The sequence below is a fragment of the Oncorhynchus masou genome, chromosome 19 (genome assembly GCF_036934945.1).
Source record: "Oncorhynchus masou masou isolate Uvic2021 chromosome 19, UVic_Omas_1.1, whole genome shotgun sequence".
NCBI lineage: Eukaryota > Metazoa > Chordata > Actinopteri > Salmoniformes > Salmonidae > Oncorhynchus > Oncorhynchus masou.
The window spans coordinates 23,160,644-23,184,723 of NC_088230.1; the positions used below are offsets into that span (position 1 = coordinate 23,160,644).

The 24,080-nt window shown below is 44.2% G+C and overlaps 1 protein-coding gene and 1 long non-coding RNA gene across 10 annotated transcripts in view; one reads left to right on the forward strand and one right to left on the reverse strand.

The window, feature by feature from the left end:
- LOC135506020 (protein 4.1-like) overlaps window positions 1–20,716 on the forward strand; it is a 94,102-nt gene extending 73,386 nt beyond the window's left edge. For 3 of the 9 annotated variants that reach the window (XM_064925356.1, XM_064925354.1, XM_064925355.1), the window contains exons 11-23: window positions 2,101–2,273; window positions 4,656–4,753; window positions 7,386–7,439; window positions 7,575–7,607; window positions 8,180–8,242; window positions 12,087–12,245; window positions 13,863–13,925; window positions 14,231–14,914; window positions 16,031–16,159; window positions 16,251–16,349; window positions 17,053–17,133; window positions 17,852–17,967; window positions 19,583–20,716. In XM_064925356.1, coding sequence (XP_064781428.1) covers window positions 2,101–2,273; window positions 4,656–4,753; window positions 7,386–7,439; window positions 7,575–7,607; window positions 8,180–8,242; window positions 12,087–12,245; window positions 13,863–13,925; window positions 14,231–14,914; window positions 16,031–16,159; window positions 16,251–16,349; window positions 17,053–17,133; window positions 17,852–17,959 — 1,744 coding nt within the window. In that variant the 3' untranslated portion in view covers window positions 17,960–17,967; window positions 19,583–20,716. Of the gene's footprint in view, window positions 1–2,100; window positions 2,274–4,655; window positions 4,754–7,385; window positions 7,440–7,574; window positions 7,608–8,179; window positions 8,243–12,086; window positions 12,246–13,862; window positions 13,926–14,230; window positions 14,915–16,030; window positions 16,160–16,250; window positions 16,350–17,052; window positions 17,134–17,851; window positions 17,968–19,168; window positions 19,259–19,582 lie in introns of those variants that run through there. The other 6 variants (XM_064925358.1, XM_064925363.1, XM_064925359.1 and 3 more) reach the window with 6 other exon arrangements.
- LOC135506022 (uncharacterized) lies at window positions 20,101–21,979 on the reverse strand. Its single transcript, XR_010450329.1, has 2 exons — window positions 21,850–21,979; window positions 20,101–21,357 (listed from the first exon to the last, which is right to left on the reverse strand). It is a non-coding gene; the product is annotated as an uncharacterized LOC135506022 (long non-coding RNA).
- Window positions 21,980–24,080: the final 2,101 nt, after the last annotated feature.

Consider the following 24,080-nt stretch of genomic DNA (forward strand, 5'->3'; position numbering starts at 1 on the left):
CTTCTCATTCAGATCTTCTGTGTGCAAAAGAAACTTCTAGTAATGACTGTCCTTAATCTGTCAAATTTGAATTTCAAACACTGCCATCCACTTTAATGGTCTTGTATATTGATATCAATACCTATGAGGGCTTTTAACATCTCTAGGGTATCGTTCCCACCTGGCCAACATCCAGTGAGATTGCAGAGCGCCAAATTCAAATACAGAAATACTCATTATAAATATTCACAAAACATATTTTACATAGGTTTAAAGATTGACACCGTGGTTGGATTCACAAGAAGTTAGATTTAAAAAATGCTTTACGGTGAAAGCATACCTTACAATTATTTGAGAACATGGCCCAGCAGACAAATCATTACAAACAGTAACCAGCCATGCAGAAGAGTTACACAACTCAGAAATAGAGAGAAGATTAATCCCTTACCTTTGATGATCTTCATATGGTTGCACTCAGAAGACATTCATTTACTCAATAAATGTTCCCTTTGTTCGATAAAGTCTCTTTCTATCCAAAAACCTTGCGTTTTCTTCAGTAATCCACAGGCTCAAACTCAGTCAAAACAGGCAGGCAAAAAAATCAAATTGTATCCGTAAAGTTCATAGAAACATGTCAAACGATGTTTAGATTCAATCCTCAGGTTGTTTTTAGCCTAAATCTATAATATTTCAACCGGACAATAACGTCGTCGATATAAAAGGTAAACAAGAAAGGCACTCTCGGGATTGCGCATGAAAAAGCTCTGACACGTCAGGGTCCATTCATTCAGACTGGTTTTACTCACTCATTTATCAGAATACAAGCCTGAAACTATTTCTAAAGACTGTTGCCATCTAGTGGAAGGCATAGGAACTGCAATTTTGAGTCCTAATGCAATGGATACTATAATGGCATTGAATAGAAAACTACAGAACCCCCCAAAAAATACTTCCTGAATGGATTTTTCTCAGGTTTTTGCCTGCCAAATCAGTTCTGTTATACTCGGACACTATTTTAATTTTTGGAAACTTTAGTGTTTTCTATCCAAATCTACCAGTTATATGCATATCATATCTTCTGGGCCCTAGTAGCAGGCTGTTTAATTTGGGCATGCTTTTCATCCAAAAATCTGAATGCTGCCCCCTACCCTAGAGAAGTTCAATTGTCCCGCTTATTAGCAATTTGCTCCGAAGAGTGGCTTTTCTTGGGCTGTGATGTGAGGGCATGATGTCATGACAAACCCCGGCCCTGGCTGGGCTGGGCTGGAGGTCATGCTGGGATGCTGAGATCATAATGGAATCCACAGACACCCTGACATCCCAGCAGCACACCTAGGGCCAGTGTGTTTACATGGGGTTGAAATCAGCTCTGGCCTGCATGCCCCTGGGATAAACAGAACAGACCCCTTTCTAGTCTGCCTGTATAACAGCAGAGAGCAGAGCCTTGGAGAGGACCCCAGTATGGCTTAACCTGACACCACTAGAAAGATGCCAGAGACATCTGGACCCCAGCCTGCCGCTCCCTCAGGCTGTGCACATACGCGTGTGTGTGTGTGTGTGTGTGTGATAAATGTCTGAGTGAGGGGCCCTGCAAAGCAAATGGGGGGAGATGGGCGGACAGGAAAGCCCTGTCTCCATAGGAGATTAAGGATAGGGGCAGGGACGATTTTGAATATCTAGCCTCAAACACAGCTGTTACGCAGAGCCAGTGAAGGAGAATAGGAGACCGCTTACTGTTCGGGTGATGGGGTTTACAGCTCATGTTCACGTACGGTCACTGACAAACAATGAGACTGTTGAACGGATCCCTTTTACAAGGTCTTCATGACTCATTCATAATCTCTGTATTTACACACAGAGATAGCTAGGTTTATCACTTCCACCTGTGGTTAGCCTAGGTCACAGGCAGGACATTTATAAAAATAATAATAATTAAAAAATTAAATTAAAAATAAATTATAGTGAAAAAAGACAGTGAGGCTATATAGATAAAGAGTACTGTCATCCAGTAAACTGAAATAACATATCCACATGGAGTTTACACACTGCACCAAATACTGTATATGATACAGTTTGTTTTCAGAATAGTTTCCTTTTATTTTGGTCCTATTCTCACTCCAGGTTGATGACTCCAGAAGCGCCCACTAAAGCCAAGTTCCTCACACTGGGCTCTAAGTTCCGCTACAGTGGGCGGACCCAAGCCCAAACACGACAGGCCAGCACCCTCATCGACAGGCCGGCACCCTACTTCGAGCGCACCTCCAGCAAGCGCATCTCACGAAGCCTGGATGGAGGTAGGCAGTGGCACTAGACAACACACACACACAGTTGGTATTTGGGTTGATGTATTGTTATGCCCACTACCTTGGACTATGGGCAGCGCTGGTATACTGGTAATGAGTACAGCATGAGTCAGTCCATAGCTGTCTCTGCAGGCGAGGAGATGAGTGTTACTCAGTGGAGCGCAGCCTCTGATTCTGAAGCAGCCGGTCTCTTTGTGATCATGAGAGGGTTCTCATTCATTCAGCTCAGTGCAGAGACCGTAGGGGGGCCGTCACAGAACCACAGGCTACCTCAGCCCTGCCATCAAAGAGACATTTAGATAAACTGCTGAAGAAACACTCCCAAAACAGCAAGCGAGAGAAGTAGCTAAAGTAACAAAGGACCCGCAGGATCAGAGGAAAACCATTACCGTGAGATATACAGAAACGGCCCCGTTCCGTGACAACGCTCATCAACGTGCCTCAGCATGCATTCTGTTCCCCCGCCAACCATTAGAGTTTAGAGGGAACAAACCACTATCCTCCTCGTTTTAGTCAACTCAAACTGTCTGGTGAGCTGAACTATGCTGGTTTTGCATTTAGCCAAACATGTTACAATAACTAGGGATGAACATTCCTATAGCTTACTATGAGGCTATTTCTCTTTTCCAAGTGTTTTTAGAAGAACCGTTTTGCAGTGTCCTGTACAACGTCAGTCAGTGTTTAGCTGTAGGCTTGGCACATTCCCCCAATGTCATTGCTATTGGCTATATACGGGAAATGGCTCTAACATTTCTTTCCCTTTGTTGGAACTTTGGGAAGGACTGTGGATGAAACTGGACTCGTTCTTTTTGACCAGGGGATTTCAATGTGTTTCTATGACTAGACCCAGGCTGTGTATGTTACATTGTACATTTAACATGGGAAAGAAACAGTGCCACTAAAATGTTAACAAGCATGAAGGATGTTCTCAAGCCAAGGTCCATGTGAATTTGTAAGCCTATTTTCCACCATAAAAGCATTCTAGAAATTGCTCTAAGCAAAACCTAGTGTCTTTGCGTGATGTGGGGAATTAGACTAAAATACAGTGATACTGGACTGGTCCGGCTGCTATGCAGATTAAATGCGGGTGATGGTGTAGCTGAAAGTGAAGTAGTAATTAAATGGCGACGCTTGAAAATGTACAGTACCTCTTCTGACAAAGATTAGTGTGTTATATTGACTGTTCAGTTTTTTGCTTCCAACTTCAGCAGCACAAATCTAGGAGGAGAATCCTAGATGAACATGAGTCACCAAAGGAATGCCAATCTCCATACTTTACTTTGCCATGAATAGCCTACCATAACATTTAGCAAGATGAGGGCTTTCGCCTTTCTTCCCTCTCTGTCTCGTTTGTAAATCTAGGATAACTCAACTCAGTCCCAAATAACCCATGTGTACTAGGGCCGGGCCATTCATTATTAAAGGGTTACTCGACTCACTCACGCTAAACCTGGGCCTGCTCTGGAATCTCTTTTCTTTGCTTCCTCGCTCCTTCTTTCCCCTCCTGTATGTAGGGCCTCTCTGAGCCTGTTGATCATTCATCATCAGCCCACTGTAGTGTACTATTAATTCCCTCTGTAGTAGAGGGAAAAATAAGAAGAGGGCGGGAGGGAACCATTTTGTTTTCTGTCTGGACAGCCGTGGAGACTTTGCTCTCTCTCCTCCGGCCCCTGACTATGGCCCCCAGAGCTTCAGATACAGTCAAAGCAGGTGTGAGACTGGGACTCTGAATGAGACGGGGCTAGCCGAGGAGAATTTGGTCCTGGTCTCTAGATAAATCCCCCTCTCCCCTCCCAACACATGGCACAACAATACAGGGAGTGGCGGCTGTGCTGTGGGTGGCATGGTCAGTTACTGATGATATCAGGTTCCATATCAAACCCTTACTACTAAACCTCAAGAATCCATGACTACACCGCACCACTGTGTGTGTGTGTGTTGGCACTGCTAAATACACTACTGTACACTGCGGCTAGCATGACATGTCAATCATTACTGTAGTTTCACATAGACCTAGCATTTAGCCAAAGAACCGATCCTGTGTAATTTCTGACTTCTTTCCATCTGAATAGCTATTGGACATGGGCATTTAATATACCAAAACAAATAGCCATGTCTGGTATGTACTATGAATCCATGCAATTATGGTCTTATCTCATCCACAAAAGGCGGGTACTTTTTAATTTTTATTGTTTTCATATGGTCCAGATTAAACTGTGCTCTGGGGTTAGAGCGCCCTCTGCTGGCCATGCATTGACATTAGCATGATGTGCTGAATTGAAGAGCTCTCTGAAGTATACATACATACATGAATGGAGAATATGAATGTTATATAAAGCTTGGATATGTGTCATCTTGTCTGTGCCCCTTCAGCGCCAGTGATCAACATGATCGAGGCCCAGGACTCGGCTCCCACATCTGTGGGGAACGGCAGGGAGCCTGGCCTGGAACTCTCCTCTGACTCCTCCAAGGTGAGAGGAGGTAGCGGGATGATCTAACTCAATCTCTTGTCTTTCAAGGAAGAACCAAACATCTGACATCCTGTTTATTGAATTGGAAATGGATAGTCTGTCTGACTAATGCCTAATAACTTTGTCTCAAAGGAACTCAATTAATTATCTCCACTGTCTAGCTTAGATTTATTGACTTAATCTTGGTTTTGTCACCCCCCCCCCCCCCCCCCACTGTAGCACTGTGGAGTTGAATTAGCCAGAGCTATAGGATGACATTCTGAACTGTCTGCTTCGTACCATAACTCCTATTAGGAGAGTGTAAGTCTCTTGACATGTGGGTGCAGTATAAAGGATCATATTCATCCTTAACATAACAGTGACTAACAGCAATATCATTATTTCATTATGGGGGGGGCACTGTCTTAGTTGTACTAGGGGTAATGTACACCAATAGGATCCCCTCCGCCTCCTAACATTGTGATATTAATCGAGACTCCACTAACTGGATTCTTGCTTGGCGGGTGTTGTCCTGCCATGGTCAGGGAAGATTTCTGGTTCTCTGGGGAGGGTTACCTGGAAGTAAAAATTAAGGGGACAGGGCAAAAAGTAAGAGTTTTGAATTCAAATTGAATGGGAACAACCAGAGTTCAATCACAAAGACCTTCCTGTTTTTGGGTTGCTTTAGATTCTTCCCCTTCCTGTCATCTACTCTGACTTCTCTCTGCATCTGTCCACTAGTGTTCTCAGTTCTGATCCTGTTGCTGTACAGTTGTAGAATGTGCTTGACCCTCCTCCCCCAGCACCTCTTGGATCCACCCTTTGACCCCTGACCTCTCACTGCCCCCACTGTGACCTCTTGTCTGCACCCGTGTTACTCTGCTGCACCCCTGACCTGACACGTCTCACTAATGATGTTTCTTTCTCCCCTCTTTTCCTGCGACACCTTCCTCTTACCGTTTTATTATTTTTCACACACATTTGTCTCTTCTTCTCTTGGTTATGATTACTGCTTGTTTTTTCCCCCTCACCTCTTCCTTCCCTGCATGGTGTCTACATGTGGTCTTTTCTCTCTTTCTCTATATGGGGGAAACGACGGGTTAATCACTGTGTAGTCAATCTTCATGTTCCCCCTGTCCTTATCCTCCTCCAACTCATCCATCCCTCCCATCCTGGACACCATCTCTGAGCTTGACATTCTGTCCGACATCTCGGAGGACGACCCCCTGTCCTGGGGCCAGCTAGATGGGGACGGGGACTACCTGGGTATTTGGGATCCTGATTTTACCCCCCAGCAGCATGCAGACAGTTTGGCTGCAACAGGGCACTACCATCACCAGCCTCTAGAGGCCTGTCCTCCTCCCTCCCCCCTGGCCTGCTGCTCAGAGCCCCAGGAAGGGTCACCCGTCCAGGCCAATGATGTGGCTCAGTCCAGTCTGGGCTTCTCCGTGCTGGGAATGTTGATGGGCCTGGGCTTCCTGCCCTTCTCTCTGCTGGATGCGGACGGCTACCTCTGCTTCCCCAGCCTTCCCAAGGACTGTGCTGCCTGCTTGATCCCCTCGGGGCTGCAGCGCTACCTGCCCCTCTCCTCCCCCTCCCTGGTGCCGTCATTCATGTTCATCTTGGCTTTGCTGCTGTCTGCCTCCCAGTCCCTGGCTCTGGCCTTCCTCCTGGCCCTGCCCCTGGCCCTGTCGCTCTGCTACCTGGAGCATAAGGCACCTGTCCCCGCTCATCCCCCTGTGGCCACACCCTGCTCAGACGCACACACTGACACACACACTTCCCTGCTGCAGGAAGAGCTGTGTGACCAGCTTTGTGACCCCGCTGCCTGAATGGCACCATTTCATCACCCCCCTGCTTCTGTCAGCTCCTCCCACCCCTCACCTTAGCCAGCACGTCTGTGTTCTGCACTCCCTCTATCCCCGTTATATTTCACTCTCCTTTCTTCTTAAAACCCTTGATTTCTGTATAAAATTACTAAATAGAATTTCAGTCTTTTGCCATCCTTTAGAGATCTTAAATTAGTTATTAAATACTAATCACTCTTATTGTACCAGTATTGGCTGCTCTGTCATAAAAAATAATTTAAACCTTTTTAGTGTTGCAAAATGATAATTCTTATTCCTGTGTCCCTATCTGTTTGGCTGTAAATGCCATAGTCATACACAGGTAGATTTAGTGTGTATATATAGCTCTGTTTTCAAGTTAGTTTTGCCCTATAAGGACGTCATTGCCTGTGTTGCACCCCCCCCCTGTCCCATTCAGTGTTATTAGTCGCCATTTACACCCGCGTTTCTGACATTTAGTACACCCGCGTTTCTGACATTTAGTACACCCGCGTTTCTGACATTTAGTACACCCGCGTTTCTGACATTTAGGCAACAATAAGAAACATAAAGTAGGAAATGACAGATGACACAAAACAGTTAAATCAGCTCTACACAGAAAAATGACCAGTATTCCGAGGCCAGCATGTGCACCGCCCCCATCTCATCAGGTCTCACTCTCATGTGGGCAGAGCCTGGGCGCTCCTCCCTCTGTCACATGGCATTGCACCGTTAGGTGGTGCTGCTGGGAATCAGGCTTTCTCATCATCCATTTCACCTTTTCTTTTCCCCGACAAAAAAACATTCCCACTACAAAAACGACGCAGGTAGAGGAGGAGCCTAGCGAATGGGCGGCGACCACACCTACTGAAGGCACTGAGGTCTGTGAGGGCAGTGGGCATCTTTACCATCATACTGCACCTTTTTAAGATTATTTGTAATACAGTGTATATACACGGAGCTCTGGGCAGTGCAGGTATCAAACTAACATGTCCTTTTCTCCTGGGTGCTAACAGATGAAAAGAGATGAGCCAGACTCCTCCCAGCAGGTTGATTGATTAACTGTGATTGATTGTTTGATGGTGACTTTGTCTATAGATCATCTGGGCTTTTTTACATCTTCGCTGCTCTTTATTTTGTAACCTGGGTTTCACTTATCCTGCAGGAATGTATGCTTTGTTTTGGGTTTCTTTGTGCTGCTGCCACTGTGATCTGTGACGTGTATGGTTTTTCTCAACACACTGCTGTTCAACCACACGCCACCACAGCTGAACATGCTGAGGATAGGACATTGTTCTGGATAGGCTTGCCTTAGTTGCAGCATTCTACGGATTAACACCCAAATAAGCTCTACCTTGTGAGGAGTAAATATTCTCTATCTCTACAGTATTATAGTTAATGACTACACAGCTAAGGTGACGTGTGGTTTAGACAGAGTCCATTCTGGTCTGCCCTGACCAGTAGTGGATGTCCAGTGTAGTTCTGTCCCAGTCTCCACAGCCTCTACTCTGTAGTGGAACTGTCCTGACTGCACAGATTCTCACCTCTGGGCTCTTAGGCATTTTATTTCCTTTTTGTTATGTATTTTTCACAAATGCGTCTTCATTTTTTGATTCCACAGAGCGGAAAGTTGAGAGTGCAGGGGGAAAATATATATGTCAGACATAGCAATTTAATGTTGGAGGTTGGTATGACTGTGATAACTTTGGCCCGTAACTAAAGGGAATCAAAGCCCAGGCCTGCGTCCTCTCTCTTGGCTCTTGTCCCAGGCTGTCTTCTCCAGTCTACCTTTCACTCTCAGGCTCTGTATCTCTGTGTGTTTTTGAACACCATTGCATGATTTTGCATGTGGGATGGGGTGCATGTCTGACCAAAAAGGGTTTATTGGGGCGAGGGGGAGCACTGACGAACGCTCAACCTCTCCTGTTATTGAGTTGAAAATGGTTTTGGATATTTAGTATTTAAGGGGATGTGTTTTTAACAGGACTAATGTTCCCTAACCCAATAAGGGATTTTCCTGCTCTGCTTTGCTTGATTTAAGTTGTGAATTTGTAATGGTGTGATAACAAACTAAACCTACCCAGAGTGTTCTATAATCTCACACATTAGAAACGTGGAACTGTCATTAGTGCCTTTTTTAAAGTCATGTAATTACCAGAATGTCTTTAACCTCCTATAGTCCCTGTCTGCTGCCCCGCGACTCAATCCACCGCATCCAGACCATGAGACATCCCGAAAATCGGTCTTCTCACAAAATGCTCTGTAGTGTCAGAACGGTTTGTCCTATTATTATGACCCTCTATGGAAAGATGACTCTCTCACAAACACGATTGTGTCTTGGGGCTCGTCTGAAGTCGGCACAGCCGATCTGCCAACATTGGTCTGTATCGTCCTAACAGTTTGGGCAACAAACTACCACGTGGAAAGGTGAGACTCTCACAAACATGCCCACAGGCCTTACAAGACTTGTCTGAAGGTCTCTCGATACTAGTTGCAAACATTTATGGAAGTACAGTACCAGTCAAAAGTTTGGACACACCTACTCATTCAAGGGTTTTTCTTTATTTTTACTATTTTCTACATTGAATACCTCAACTATGAAATAACTATGAAATAACTCATGGAATCATGTAACCAAAAAAATCTATTTTATATTTTTCATAGTAGCCACCCTTTGCCTTTGCCTTGATGACAGCTTTGCACACTCTCCGCATTCTCTCAACCAGCTTCATGAGGAATGCTTTTCCAACCGTCTTGAAGGAGTTCCCACATATGTTGAGCACTTGTTGGCTGCTTTTCCTTCACTCTGCGGTCCAACTCATCCCAAACCATCTCAATTGGGTTGAGGTCGGGTGACTGGAGGCCAGGTCATCTGATGCAGCACTCCATCACTCTCACTGGTCAAATAGCCCTTACACAGCCTGGAGGTGTGTTGGGTCATTGTCCTGTTGAAAAACAAATGATATTCCAAATAACTGCAAACCAGATGGGATGGCGTATCGCTGCAGAATGCTGTGGTAGCCATACTGGTTAAGTGTGCCTTGAATTCTAAATAAATCACCAACAGTGTCACCAGCAACGCACCATCACACCACCACCTCAATGCTTCACAGTGGGGACCACACATGCGCAGATCATTTACCTAATCTGTCTCACAAAGACACGACGGTTGGAAACAAAATGTCAAATTTGGAGTCATCAGACCAAAGGACAGATTTCCACCTGCCTAATGTCCATTGCTCATGTTTCTTGGCCCAAGCAAGTCTTCTTATCGGTGACCTTTTTGTAATGGTTTCTTTGACGCAATTTGATCATGAATCTCCTCTGAAAGGGAAAGGGACCGACTCAGTATAGCTGAATGCATTCCACTTCCGCATTTAACCCAACCCCTCTGAATCAGACAGTTGATATGTGTGTTACTTGACTCTGTGAAGCATTTATTTGGGCTGCAATTTCTGAGGCTGGTAACTCTAATGAACTCTAATGATCCTCTGCATCAGAGGTAACTCTGGGTTTTCCTTTCCTGTTGCGGTCCTCATGAGAGCCAGTTTCATCATAGCGCTTAATGCTTTTTGCGACTGCACTTGAAGAAACTTTGAAAGTTCTTTACATTTTCCGGATTAACTGACCATGTCTTAATTAAAGTTATGATGGTCTGTCGTTTCTCTTGGCTTATTTGAGCTGCTCTTTCCATAATATGGACTTGGTCTTTTACCAAATAGGGCTATCTTCTGTATATCACCCCTACCTTGTCACGACATAACTGATTGGCTCAAATACATTAAGAAGGAAAGAAATTCCACAAATGAACTTTTAACAAGGCACACCTGTTAATTGAAATGCGTTCCAGGTGACTACCTCATGAAGCTGGTTAAGATAATCCCAAGAGTGTGCAAAGCTATCATCAAGGCAACGGGTGGCTACTTTGAAGAATCTTTAACACTTGGTTACTTTCTGATTTTATTTTTTTTCACTATTATTCTACAATGTAGAAAATGGTAAAAATAAAGAAATTCTAGGATGAGTAAATGTGTCAACTTTTGGTTGGTACTGTATATATGGCGACTGTTTTGTTGCCTAAAATAAGGGGTAAGCGTGTGTGAGCATTTATTATGTTTCCTGATCTTTCAAATCTCTCAGATATACAGTACCATTCTGCAATGTAGAACATCGTAAAAATAAAGAAAAACCCTTGAATGAGGTGTGCCCAAATGTTTGACTGGTACTGTAGGACTCACTTCCTTTAGTCCCCAGAATACATCTATCTGTTCCATGTAAGTAGTGAATGTTATTCAATTTAGTGTGTATGGGCTAATGGCAGTAAGGCCAAAATACATTTGATACCTCAAGGGGTGTACAAATTCTAAATCAAATGATCCTTGGTATGACCGTGAAACATTTCCGTATAGCTTACAGGGCTTACTGTTATGGCTTAAATGGCAGTTAATATATGACCTTGAAACATTTCCGTATAGCTTACAGGGCTTACTGTTATGGCTTAAATGGCAGTTAATATATGACCTTGAAACATTTCCGTATAGCTTACAGGGCTTACTGTTATGGCTTAAATGGCAGTTAATATATGACCTTGAAACATTTCCGTATAGCTTACAGGGCTTACTGTTATGGCTTAAATGGCAGTTAATATATGACCTTGAAACATTTCCGTATAGCTTACAGGGCTTACTGTTATGGCTTAAATGGCAAATTGAGATCAAAGGTTGGAGAAATTTACTTAAGAATTTACTCAACTCGTGGTGAGAATTGTAAATGATGAAAACAGCTTTTCAACCTTTCTGGAGTATGTTAATTTGAAATAAGAATGATATAATTGTATGTATAGTGAAACCGCCCTCCATGTCACTTATCGCCATGGCAATAGCAGGTGCCTATGCAATGTATAATTTTACACCTACCGACTTGTGTGACAACAAGACTAACACAGTTCAGAGTCAAGCCCTTGTTCAACAGTCTCATAAAGGGAAAATGTGTCCCTCTGGTTGGGTTCCACTGGCAGTTCCACGTTTTGATGTTCAGGTGTACTACTGAGCTAAAGGGTTTAAACTCATAACAAAGCCTCGCCTCACTGATCCCTCATCACAACCCTTGATCAGTGTGGATGTTTTCTACATCCTCTCTAAAAGGGGTCACAACAAGTTGAACCCAGAGTGCTTTCAATTCGATATTGTTATCTGATAATTAGATTGAGGTCTCATTTGGGACAGTGCGTGCCCATTTGAAAGGGGTAGTGCCCAATAATAACCTGTACATTCTGTGGAGTGATATCGCCTCTAGGTGGCTCCTTAGGAAATGCACTCTTTACTCTGCGCTAGGTCTAAAACAGGTCACCCATACACACACTAAAACTAACCATAAACGGCCATACACACACTAAAACTAACCATAAATGGGCAGTCAGTGAGGCTTGGCATCCTTCCTGTTACTATCATGGTTTACAGACTAATGTACCTGTTGTCCTCCCCTCTCCCCCACCATGGCTGTGTGTGGCATCCTCCTGACACCGCTAGGACCTGGATAAGACTCAGGAGGATGTTTTGAAACATCAGGCTAGCACTAGTGAGTTAAAGCGCAGTTTTATGGAGGACACCCCTGAGACGCGTCCCAGTCAATGGGAAAAGCGCTTCACTGCCAGCCCGGCTACCAGCCTGCGTCTGCAGGCCCAAGGGGTACGTGTCCAGCCGTGTCCTCCTGTCCCACCAGCCTTCCTGCATGTCCTCTACTCTTCTCCTGTTTCCACCTCTCTGATCTCTCTAGTCTGCAGGGAGGCTCTGGCTCCAACCTCTGTCCCCTGGTTCTGACTCTCTGTATGATTGATGTGACAGTTGGATATAGAAGTGTTGCCCCTTCTCCCTCTTCTCCTTTTCTCTGTGTACCTAATTCCACTAACACTTTATTTTGTAGCTACACATGCCACACTGCCCCAACCGATGTTCTTTTGCGCTAGATTTTCTGTGTTCACAATTTTCTCAGCCTCTTATGTTTTGAAGTGACACTGAACATAAGGGTATATTTGCACTACTGTTGAAAATGCCTTTCTTTCTGCGCTTTAATCTTCACTGCTGTGTTATTTAAAAACGGTATGCTTCTTTCACATCGGTGTAACCGCTCCTTTCAGCTGGACAAGCCTCACTTTTGATTTCCTACTTCGTGTCTCCTCTTGTGATTTCCCACCCTGTGTTTCAGACCTGTGTTTGACTGTGTTGCGTGACGTACTGCATGCTTCTTGTCACTCTGTCTACACCCAACAAGCAGGTGATAGTGTTCACACACACGCCTTAGGCCACGTCCTGGACCTGTGTGATAAACAGTGTGCGTGGCATGTCTTTGTTACAGATGTGCTGCCTCATTCCTAGAACACAAACCTACATTATCCCTGTCTCCCTCTCTGTTTCACAGCTGAAAGCTTCTACTGTGGCACCTTTTCCAGCTTTCCTCTGATGTCAATCTGCCACCCTTAGCCACTAAACTTTTAAGGGCACTTCTATGTTTTCTGTTGTGTTTTTTGAACTGTGTGGACGAGCTTGTGAATGTTAGTTTGTCTTCTCTTCATAAATGTGTTTGACCAGCATCTAACTCTGACCTCTTTGCTTTGTCATTCTCTAACCTGTGTAGAGCTTAGAAGAGGAAATGACCTCTATTTTATTCAGTAAATTTGCCTGCGAGTCTGGTCTGGTTGACCCTGGCTGTAGCACCATTAAGAGAGCAGCAGAGGGCGCTGGCGAAGTATTCTCTAGCCCAATGGCCTCAGCTCCACTCACTGCCCAGGTGCTCCTAAGTACAGATCAAATAAAACCATGCGACAACTAATGTATTGTCCATTGTTCCTTCTCGCTGCTGCCGTAGCAAGTTCATGACCAGTCCAGACCACCACACACAATCAAAGTAATGGCTGAATTTACAGTGTATACACATTATTGTGACAAGATGTGTCATTAGCTTGTCAATGCACAAACCTACTCATTTTGTACACGAGCTGTAAGAGCACAAACAAGGCTGGCCGTAAACTTGAATATTTTCTCGACATTTTATTATCGTCTGTCATTTGCCTCTTGTTCTGAATGTTTGTTCTGACTTTAAGTGCTCTGAGTATTACTATACTATGTTTTTATACAGAACTGTTAAAAGTTCCCTTACAGATGGGTAATGAGATGCTAATGTTTGTGCATGGCAGAGTCTCTCCCTCCTAACCTGCTCTGAGGGGAACCTGTACAGTGCTATAGTAACTAACCCTAGTGATTCCTGATGCCATGCTGGTGTGAGTGACCATTGCCTTTGTTCCACAGAGGAGCCCCCCACCCACAACCCAGGAGCCTCTCTCTGACCTCACAGTGGACACGGTTTCTAAGGTGCCCCCCCCCCCCCCCTCTCATCTAACACACCCACTTCTGCTTTCTCTCCCCCACACATATTCCTAACTGCCAGCTCATCAGTTTTTATTCCAGACATCTCTTCTTCCACCCATCCATATCTCTCTGTTTGCTGGTTGCCATTATGCTGACTGTTCTTCATCTGTTGCCATTTCCATCCCTCCTTATGTTTGTTGCGTTGTATTTTTTAGTTGGTGTTGTCCTTTGTTGGGTTGTGTGGTCATCTTTTACGTTTTTGTTTTTTCCCTCTCTATTCCGTTTGTTGTTTTTGTTCTCTGGTTTAGAGTTCAGATGACAAACAGAAATCAGACGAGACAACGTTGCAGGCAGCAGAGGTTGAGATAGAAGAGATGGTAGTCGTCGAAGCGATCAGGGTGGCACCCAAAGGCTCTGTCACCATCACCACCCCCGAGGTGGTGGTCACCCCGGAGACAGAGGTCAAGAAGCCCGAGGAGGAAGTGAAGGAGGAAGTGAAGGAGGAAGTGAAGGAGGAAGTGAAGGAGGAGCAGAAGAGGCCTGTGAGCGTGTCCTCGGACAGCCACAGTGAGAGCGAGGAGGAGGCAGGGGAGTACCACCCCCAGGTCACTGTCAGCACCTCAGTGGAACAGATCAAAGAAGAGCCTGAGGAAGAGGAGAAGGAGGAAGTGGACGACCATGAAGAACCAGAGCAAGTCGCAGAGCCCGAACCACTCCCAGAGGTTGAGGTAGAGACCATGCCGTCCCCTGCAGTAGTGGAAGAAACGCCTATGGCAGAGCCAGAGACAGCCCTTGTGGTCGATGCCCCCGCTGAGGAGGAGCGCACCGAGGACATCCTGGTTACCCCCGAGGAGGCCCCTAACGGGCATGCTGAGGACCAGCCTGGCCTGGTGGCTGTGGAGGAAGAAGAAGAAGAGGAGGAGCCCAGAGTCAACGGGGACGTATCTCACGCTGAGACGGAGCGCATTCCTCAGGTTATTTGTTGCTCTGAGGTAAATTAATGGCTGCGGCCTCACAGAGCTGCGTAGTACTGAGCCATGCACACTTCTGACCTTCACCACCACCCACCTCCCCTCCTACCTACCTACCTACCTACCTACTATATACCTAGCTACCTACTGTACCTACACACCTACCTGCTGCTTCTCTACTGTCTGTCCGTGCTTCTCTCGCTTAGCACCTGAGCGTCATAGCAATGGGAAGCTATCTGAAGGCCTTTCACCTGCACAGCAGTCGCTTGGGCTATTTTTTCCTAAGCAAGTTGAATGTAGCTAATCGTAAGAAATAATGGCTAATATCCCCCAGCCGACGCAACAGCCATTGTGGATCTGTGCCAAAGTGCTGTTCTCTACTGTCAATCTGCACCCCCCCCCAGACTACTTCACTGTAATCATTACCACCTCAGTGCAGCACGTTTCTGTCTGGGTTTTGTTTTGACTCTGCGTACTGTGTCCCTTCATACATTCATACATTATACATACTGTGAGCACTGTATTGGTCGCCCATGGGCCCTGTGTTTGTGAACCCACTGGCAGAAATGGAGCTGAGAATTGCATGGGAATGGAGGTATTGTGCACTGCATGTTGTGTGTGTGTTACAGCATGTGGATTGTGTCTCCTCCCCTGTATAGGGTCTTTATCTGTAAGTGCTTTGGTAAGATGCGTTATTGCTTGGTCGTTGGCATTAATTGGGTTTACTGTCTTCAAGGACTCGTCCTCCCAACCACTTAAATGCCACAACGTTCATTTGTGGGAACGTCAATGCATGTCTGTGTCAAGCTGTTGGTAGCCTGTGGCAAAGATCAAAGCAAAAATGCATTGTGCACATAACAATTACAAAAACTTCTGTATATTATTTGCCTTTTTTGCATTTTCAGTTGGTAACTTAGCTGGCATGCGCTTGGTTGCATGGTTACGCCGAAGAGATTGTAGTTTATAGTTCGGAGTTTTTTTGACGTTCATTTGCAGCCTGTGCATGAGCTCTGTTTCTTCTACTTTAGCGGTTGTGCTGTTTTTGCCTGGCCTTTGCATGTGGTACTTGCGTAGTGAAGTGGACCAGCGTGGTGTGTGTGTGTGTCTTTCCTGACTCTCTCCCTCCCTGCCCCCAAGCCACCTGTGGTGAAGACCGAGATGGTGACCATCTCAGACACGTTTGCGGCCCAGAAGACTGAGATTGCCACTAAGGAGGTTCCCATCGTGCACACAGAGACAAAGACCATCACTTACGAGGCTGCACAAGTATGACCACTCTTTCAATAGACCACCACCGCTATATAGCTAGTGTTCAGCCAGGAATATGATGCTCAACCTGGCTCTGTTTGTTCTCCAGCTGGACGGCAGTGGAGACGGTGAACCAGGCATTCTCATGACCGCCCAAACCATTACCTCTGAGTCGCTGTGCACCACCACCACCACACACATCACCAAGGTAACTACATGTAACCATACACATCACCATGGTAACCACACGGCCAAACTCACCACAAAGTTAACCACACACACACACACACGTCATCACGGTTACTACACACTTCACCATGGCAACCACACACATTGCCATGGTAACCTCCAAGCCACATCCATCACCATGGTAACGGCTCAGCTCTCCCTGGTCGATTGTGTAAACACCATGGTATGAAAACTCTTGCAGGGAGGACTGGATTCCCATCTGGCAGCATTATTCAGTGTAATCTGTGTGCAAATGAAGAGCAGCCTGCTCTGTAGTGTCGATGCTTGGGGCTGTGACTGGCACCTACCCAGGCCAGCCCAGGCATCATTCCTCTGTTATGACTTGATGCCGACTCCTAGATGCCAAACGCCTGGCTTAAGCAGACACCTGACAGCAGCTGCACTGCTGGACAGTATCTCTAGCAAGCTTGCTGAAGAACTCTGGTTTTCATCTGCTCTCTTGCTGGTGGCACCAAACTCATTTATACACATAGCTCGGGATGTTTTCTTTTTAAATCCTCCTCCCTGGGAGCACACATGTCCACAAGGAGATACTTCCAAGATTGGAAGATTTGAACTTGATGAAATTCGGCTCAGTGCATAATTTAAGCCTCCTGATGGATTTGTTGTTTTACCAGTACAATATGTCTGTGCACTTATCCTGAACATCTGGCTGTTTGCAGACATTAAAAGGTGGTCTCTCAGAAACCAGGATCGAGAAGCGCATTGTCATCACCGGAGACTCAGACATCGACCACGATCAGGTGAGCGTCAGTCAGTCACCACAATCAGACACGCCCTCTGGTGGGAACCAATTACACAGTACACCACAGCAGCTTGTACTACTGAATGGAAGTTGTCGGTCTAATACGTTGGTCACTTGTCCATTTAGTGAACATTTATACTTAATATGGAAATTAAATGAGAATCTGTCATGTTTACATATCATATGCCATACTACCAACTGCAATCAATAGCTCGCTCATATTGTGTAGTGAATGTCTCAGCTGAAAGAGATGCATCGATTACAAGACCCAGCTTTCTGATTTATAGTGTCAAGAGTTAGTCTTTTACCTCCCTCTGTATGAGAGCGCTGCTGATTTGTTCTGTTCTCTGGACATTAAACTAAAGAGTACAGCAGACCGATACACTCCATACAGAAGTCCCTGTAGAACGGACAAATATTTACGGCAACATATGTTTCCACAGTAGAAGTTCACCACAAACCCCAAAGGGACAAGCATGGGCAGACTACCAAGTCATGCTTTCCATATCCTCCTCAACCCCTCCCATCCTGTGTCCTCTCATTTGATGTTTTGCTGATTGTTTTGTTGTTGCTACCACTACTTTTCTCATCTGTGTCAATAGTGCCTCCATTTTGTTTGTTTTCGGTTCCTTTGTGTTCCATTATTTCCGTTAATGCCATCGTCTCCGTTTCCTTTTGGGTGTGTTGTTGCTGGGGCTTGTTGCCACCCCGGATAGGCCTTGGCCCAGGCTATAAAGGAAGCCAAAGAGCAGCACCCTGACATGTCAGTGACCCGGGTGGTGGTCCACAAAGAGACAGAGCTGGCCGAGGAGGGCGAGGACTGAGGCACCAGGTAAGGCCCAGAGTGTGGTGATTAGAGGGGTATAGAGTGAGGGAGGCGTCCCTCTGCTGTTACTCTACAGGAGCCCTACTAGCCCAAACAGACACATCAGCGGCATCCGCTGGAAATAAGTCCCTCCACCTGGTGGAACTGTCTGTCTCTTTGTCTTTGTCTTTGAGTTCTTCATCTTCTCTGTTAACTCCCCGGTTGCTCTGTCTGCATTTGACTGAGCTATTTTGGGATGAAATGTCACAGTTGATACAAAATGTCAGAACCAAACATCTGCAGATGTATCATTTTGTCTGAGCAAAATGTTTTTGTTTTACTTGCTTTGCTAACCTTGTGACATCACTGTCTGTATTCTAACATGCACAGTGCTGGCAGACTGTGGCACCACACTTCACCAGACATTATGACACTTCATACACATTGGAACAGCAGAGTAATGACTATGCTAATTAATTGGTGTAAGGGAGGAGGAAACAAATATTCCCTGTAGGTTGTTAGCTTGAAAGCCCTTTACAATAGCTCTTTCATCAGTTACTCGACTTTGTCAACCATTGGACATGAAACCATTATAATCCATTGAGGTCTCAAAAAGCTTGGATCACGCCCAGAGAATTGTTTTGAAAACACCTCAATTACTTCAGTCACAAAGCAGTATCTATGGGTCATCAAAAATGAGTCAGTGGGTCCATACACTGAGCCAATTGATTGGAACAGTGAATCCATGGGTGCTGGGAGGATCATATGCCTTCATTACTTCGGTATTACTCTGTATAAACTAGCTCATTGCTCTGCCTCCACCCTGTCCATATAGCGGTATATCCTCGGGTCGTTTGGCAAGTTCAGCCAGCTCATCATGCCAGTTGTCCGATGCACAGCGATTTGTTTACATTACAGTAAAGCTTTGGTTTACAATCCATCTCCATGCAGAGCCTGCTCTGCCAACAGGAAAGTGGGACTGATAAAAGTAGTCCATTTATTTCCACTTTAGAGGTGGCCCAGATAGAGCCCCAGCCAGCCCAGCTCAAGTGTTTAGTTCTGTCATGCCTCTCCAGTTCTGCTGAATTGGGGGGGGGGGGATGAGCAAGACTGTGGTGGTTACTGAGAATAGAGTAACACTTTGATTGGTGAAGCAGCATGTGTAACCGTCTGTGAGAATGCTGCGGCAGCTGTTGTCAGATCATCAAGTGCTTTTGTCTCGCTATAGTCTCCCTCCTCTCTACATACCTGGCATGACGTGAGAAATACCTCTCTCATCAAAAGACTTTGAAGCAGGCGATGGAGTACTAGCTGGTTTGGGTTTGCCCCAAGGAGATGGTGGCTTTAAATCCCAGTAGGCAAGTATCTAATGAAAATCCAATTTATGCCCTATTAGCAGTAAAGCTCAGGATTTGGCCACTTTCAGTGAAGCGGATGAATTCTTCCTAATTAAATGAGAAAATAGTAGATATGATCAACTGTGTAATCACTGTTAATCAGTGCAGGGCAGTGGCATTACCATACCAAGCTATTTTAGGTTATATCAAATAGAGCTCTAGACACCGCTTTAAATGACTCCAGTTGGTGTTAGACTCATTCATGTTAAATATAATATTCATCCCTCTCTCCTTGTCTTTCACAGAGCTGAAGAGCCTGTGAAGTTCATACATGGATGTTTGAGAAAGTCCTGTCATCTCCCAAACTGAGAGTCAACCTGGTGAGAAGACAAGATGAAGACAACCCAGAGGCTGAACTCCTATGTGTCTGTGTTTTCATCGCACGCCTTCCTTTTTTTATCACTCAGAAGAGAACCACTTAGCTAATGTTTGTAGTGCGGTTTTATTCTTATGTGTTTTTTGCTAAAATAAGCCATTTTTTTCTATCATTGTTAAAACCAGATAGGATTTATCAAGTGGTAATTTTTATTGTTAAAACCAGATAGGATTTATCAAGTGGTAATTTTTATTGTTGCGCAGTTTTCACATTCCTAGTTATGTACAGACAGCTGGTGTTATGAGAAAGTACATTTCAATATCTAGCTTCCTGGATTCTTGCATCTGTATGTGGACAGGAAGTTAGACTAGGTGGATAATAGCTTTGGACCTAGTCTTGTTCTATGTTCTTAGAGCCAGATGTTTATCAGGGTTTTTTTGGGGGGGGGGGACAGAAGAACAGCAAATTAATTTAATTGGGTGAGTTTCCAAGGGACCAGCAAAGGGTGAAGCACTGTGTCATTTTGTACATTGCAATACAGTGCCAACACATGTTTTTCTCTATGCATTCAAAACTGAAGCATTCCATTAAAGTGCAGGTGCTTTTCCAATACCTCACTCAGAAAAAAAAAGTAAAAAATAAAAAGCGTGGACACTTTGTTTTCTGTGACTTTCTGGCATCATTAATCATAAATATATTGGTAGAATTTTTTGGGGGTCTTTTAACCTTTTTTTGTGTGTATTTATCTGCAAACTGATTTAATGTAGGTGTGTTTGCCCCTTTAAATTGTTTTTATTTGTAATATATATTTCAGAGCTGAAAGAAACAGTTGCCACCATTTTAATATTTTATCTGTAGATTAGAGATGGCTGCCTCATGCCTTGTTCTCTCTGCAGTCTGACCAACCCCACCAAGTCCAATGACGGCATCAATTAGCTCTTTGGACCATGTGTATAGCAGATCATCTTAGATATTCAGCAGCTTCAAAATTGTTTTCCCCCTCTCCACCACATCCACCTTAACCCTCTGTGTAACACTGAAATAAACATTTGTTATTCTCTAATTGGATGACTTTGGTTTCTTTTTACACAACACCCTTTAGCAGCCAAACATCTTTGAGTTCTTGCTTGCTTCCTGTTGAACCACAAAAAAACAGACCATCCTCAAAAGTTTTCATTGTTTTAGAAAAGGCTCAGATCTTTTTACAGAAGCTCATTGTGGACTTCTGGGACCTGTCAACCATAGGCAATAGTCTGAAAAGAACTTGAACAATTCTTATAAATAATTGAATACTGATGGTACAATAAACAATTATTTTAGTAATAAAATATGCACATTGTCTCTGCATTCCAACAGTTTATAAACGGTGATTTGGAATTCCATATTCTTATTCTTTGCAGGTTGTTCATTCATGTTGTCTTAGCTGGTGTTTTATCCATGACCTGGCGGTGGATAGTAATTGTATTCAGCATCTCCATCCCATGTGCTCCCCTGTGACACTGTTGTGCCTGCATGTCCTGTGAGTTCTCAGAGGGCTGTACTGTACCCAGTAGGGCAATATCCAGTATGGGGCCATTCACAGTTCCCCTTCTCAGGTGTACATCTTCCCCTCAGCCTGTCGTCTCTGCCTGGGTGATGAGGTCGTGTAGCTCAGGCTGGAGGCCATGTCCCTGGGGTAAGGTGCTGAAGACAACTCTGCCTCTACTGATTTATAAAGGAAGGAGAGAGTGTGTGTGGTCACATCCTCTGTCTGCAGCCAGCAATGTTTGAAAGCTGTGAGGTCTGAGCCCTGCTGAGAGGCAGAGCTCCATCAGTAATACCATCAATAATGAAATGGAGAAAGTATCGACAGGTGGCTGAGCCTTTAAGGCCAGCTCCACACTAAGCCACTTTCTAAAGACTTTAGTTCTCTCAGATGGGAAAATTTCTCAAAATTATGTTTTTGTATGTTTGAAAAGTAGGACTGTTTCTATGCTAATGCAGCTGTAATTCAGTAATATGCAGCAAGTCAAATCCTACCAGGTTTACACAGGCTGGTTGTCCAGTAACAGTATGCTACAAGTAAGATGTTACAGATATTGACTAGCTTGTAATGTATTGTATATTGTCTATTTTTTTTAGATCACTGACATTATCCAAAATCACTAATTAGTTAACTGTTATTACAGACCGAGCAGAGTTCAGTTTAATAAGTACCTTCCAGTTCAGGTAAACAATGATCTGCATCAGCAGCAGAATGATGGGCAGGAAGACCCCAATCCAGAGCAGCCATCCAGGGACCACCCAGAGAACCTCTGACACCACCATCAGTATGTCTAGCTTGGTGTTTAACTGGTGAGGGTGAGGCAGGCCTTTGGCCCTGTGGCACGCTGCTGTAGAAATACCACTTGTGATTTGGACTTTGTTCTGTTTAAACAACCCAGTGATTTCTAAGATTTACTACTGCCTGGTTAATAGTTTACCCAACCCTGGTGCTGGGTGGCCAATCCATGATGTCATAAACATACAGTCTCCACTTTGGATAATTATAATTTCTCTGAGAAAGTATGAAGGGTTTGATGGACACGTCTGGTCTGTTGAAGTAAACTGGATATTTGAGAGGTTGTAATTGGCCGAACAGAGATTTTGAGTGAAGCTGTTGTTGGAAGGTTCTGTGTGAATGTCTATTGATTGGTTCTTCCAAACAGTTATTCAGAATACAATTGAAATCAGAATGGATAACAGTGCCATTTATCTTCCAAATCCCCAAGCTATTTCCAATTATTCATATATAGAATTTAAAAGGATTATGATTTATTAGAAACAGGTGATGTTCCCTAACTTTTGTTATTGGTACGATAAGCACTGTTTGCTTCGAGAAACAGGCTTTATTCTCCACTGCGCCTTTGAACTTAATTAAGTTCGGCTATCGAATGCTGTCAATACGCAGTGTGTTTCTTGAATAAACATGAGAGAATGTTCCCTAAACACTAAATATATAAAGCCTCTGCCTGATATGATTAGAGGAAGGATTTACAACACTTAATGAGCAATTCTGAACCCAATTCCCCCCCCCCCCAACCAACTGTTCTGTGTCGGAAGAATGTTATACTGCTTCATCTGGCCTAGTAATGTTCAAATGTTCAATTGTTTGCCGTTTTGGTTATTTACTTATCCAGTTATTCAAATGAGCCTTTGGGGGATACTGCGATTAAAAACCCTTTTTCGCAATAATCTGGATATCAGGCCATTTCTGAGGCTCTCTTGTTTTTGTGGTTTCTTGTTCATTTGCATAGAGTGAGGAAATCCATCAGATGAATCTTTGATCTGCTTTGTGTAATTAATCACTCGACCCTAGCAACAGCCATCACCGCTCAGCTATCAGATTGCGGGACAGACACTTTGACCGCTAATTTTGACTTCCAACCATCATGATCAATGAATTAGAATATCTCCTTCTCCCATTTGATCATTAGCTTATTTTGGCAACAAAAACATTTTGCTCTGCCAGGCATCATGGTTTCTTGGGGATTTCTGTACCAACTAAGGATAAAATACATTTTGATGATATGGGTGGTTAGTCCTCTTGCTCTCATGTTCTCCGGAGAGGGGATGTACTTAACATACAATCACTGTGTTTATTGCATACAGAGGTAGAATATTCAATGACATTCAGCGTTGTGGGTGGCTTTTCTATGGGTACTAAGTCTTGCTATATCATACTAAGAGAATACACCTCCAGCTTGACTTTAAACAGCACAAACCCCACAGCTCTGTCAAGCTCAGTTCCAGACAGAGAGAACTGTATGTATGATCAAACTCCATGTGCACAGTGTCACTGTCTGGATGAGCTGAGCCCTCTCTCATAATGGAATCAGCTGGTATAACTGTCTCTTACTCTGGCTACTCAGCCGTGCTACTTCACAGGAATTAGTCATGACTGACATTTCCACAGCTAGCACACTAACTGGAGTTTTGAATGGGTATCACTCTGGTTCGTGGGGCTGTCATAGGTTTAGGCTGGATTTTGAGGGTGTAGGGACCAGGGTGTGCTGCTTTTATATAAATAATCTTATAGGTCTCTAGTACAATTTTGCACAATAATATCATCACTGGTTTGAGACTACAAAATCAACCAAGTCTGCAAAATAGTGCTGCTAAAAGCTTTATATAAAAAAAATACTGTGTTGAAGAAAAATAGTTCAGCGATTTAAATGATTTAATTATAATTTCTACACACTTTCTACCCGGTTTTAGTTGTTCAGGTTGAAATGTTTTACTCTAACCCGTGACCCCTGGGAAAATATTCCTGCAGCAATAGGACATTTTTATAATTTTGGGTTGCGTCCCACCAGTTGAGAACCGCTGATCTAAACTCCACAAACTGCCACAAGCTAAAAATAGTTCATAAACAGTCAGTCTATTAAAAAGAGAGCGAATATTACTCC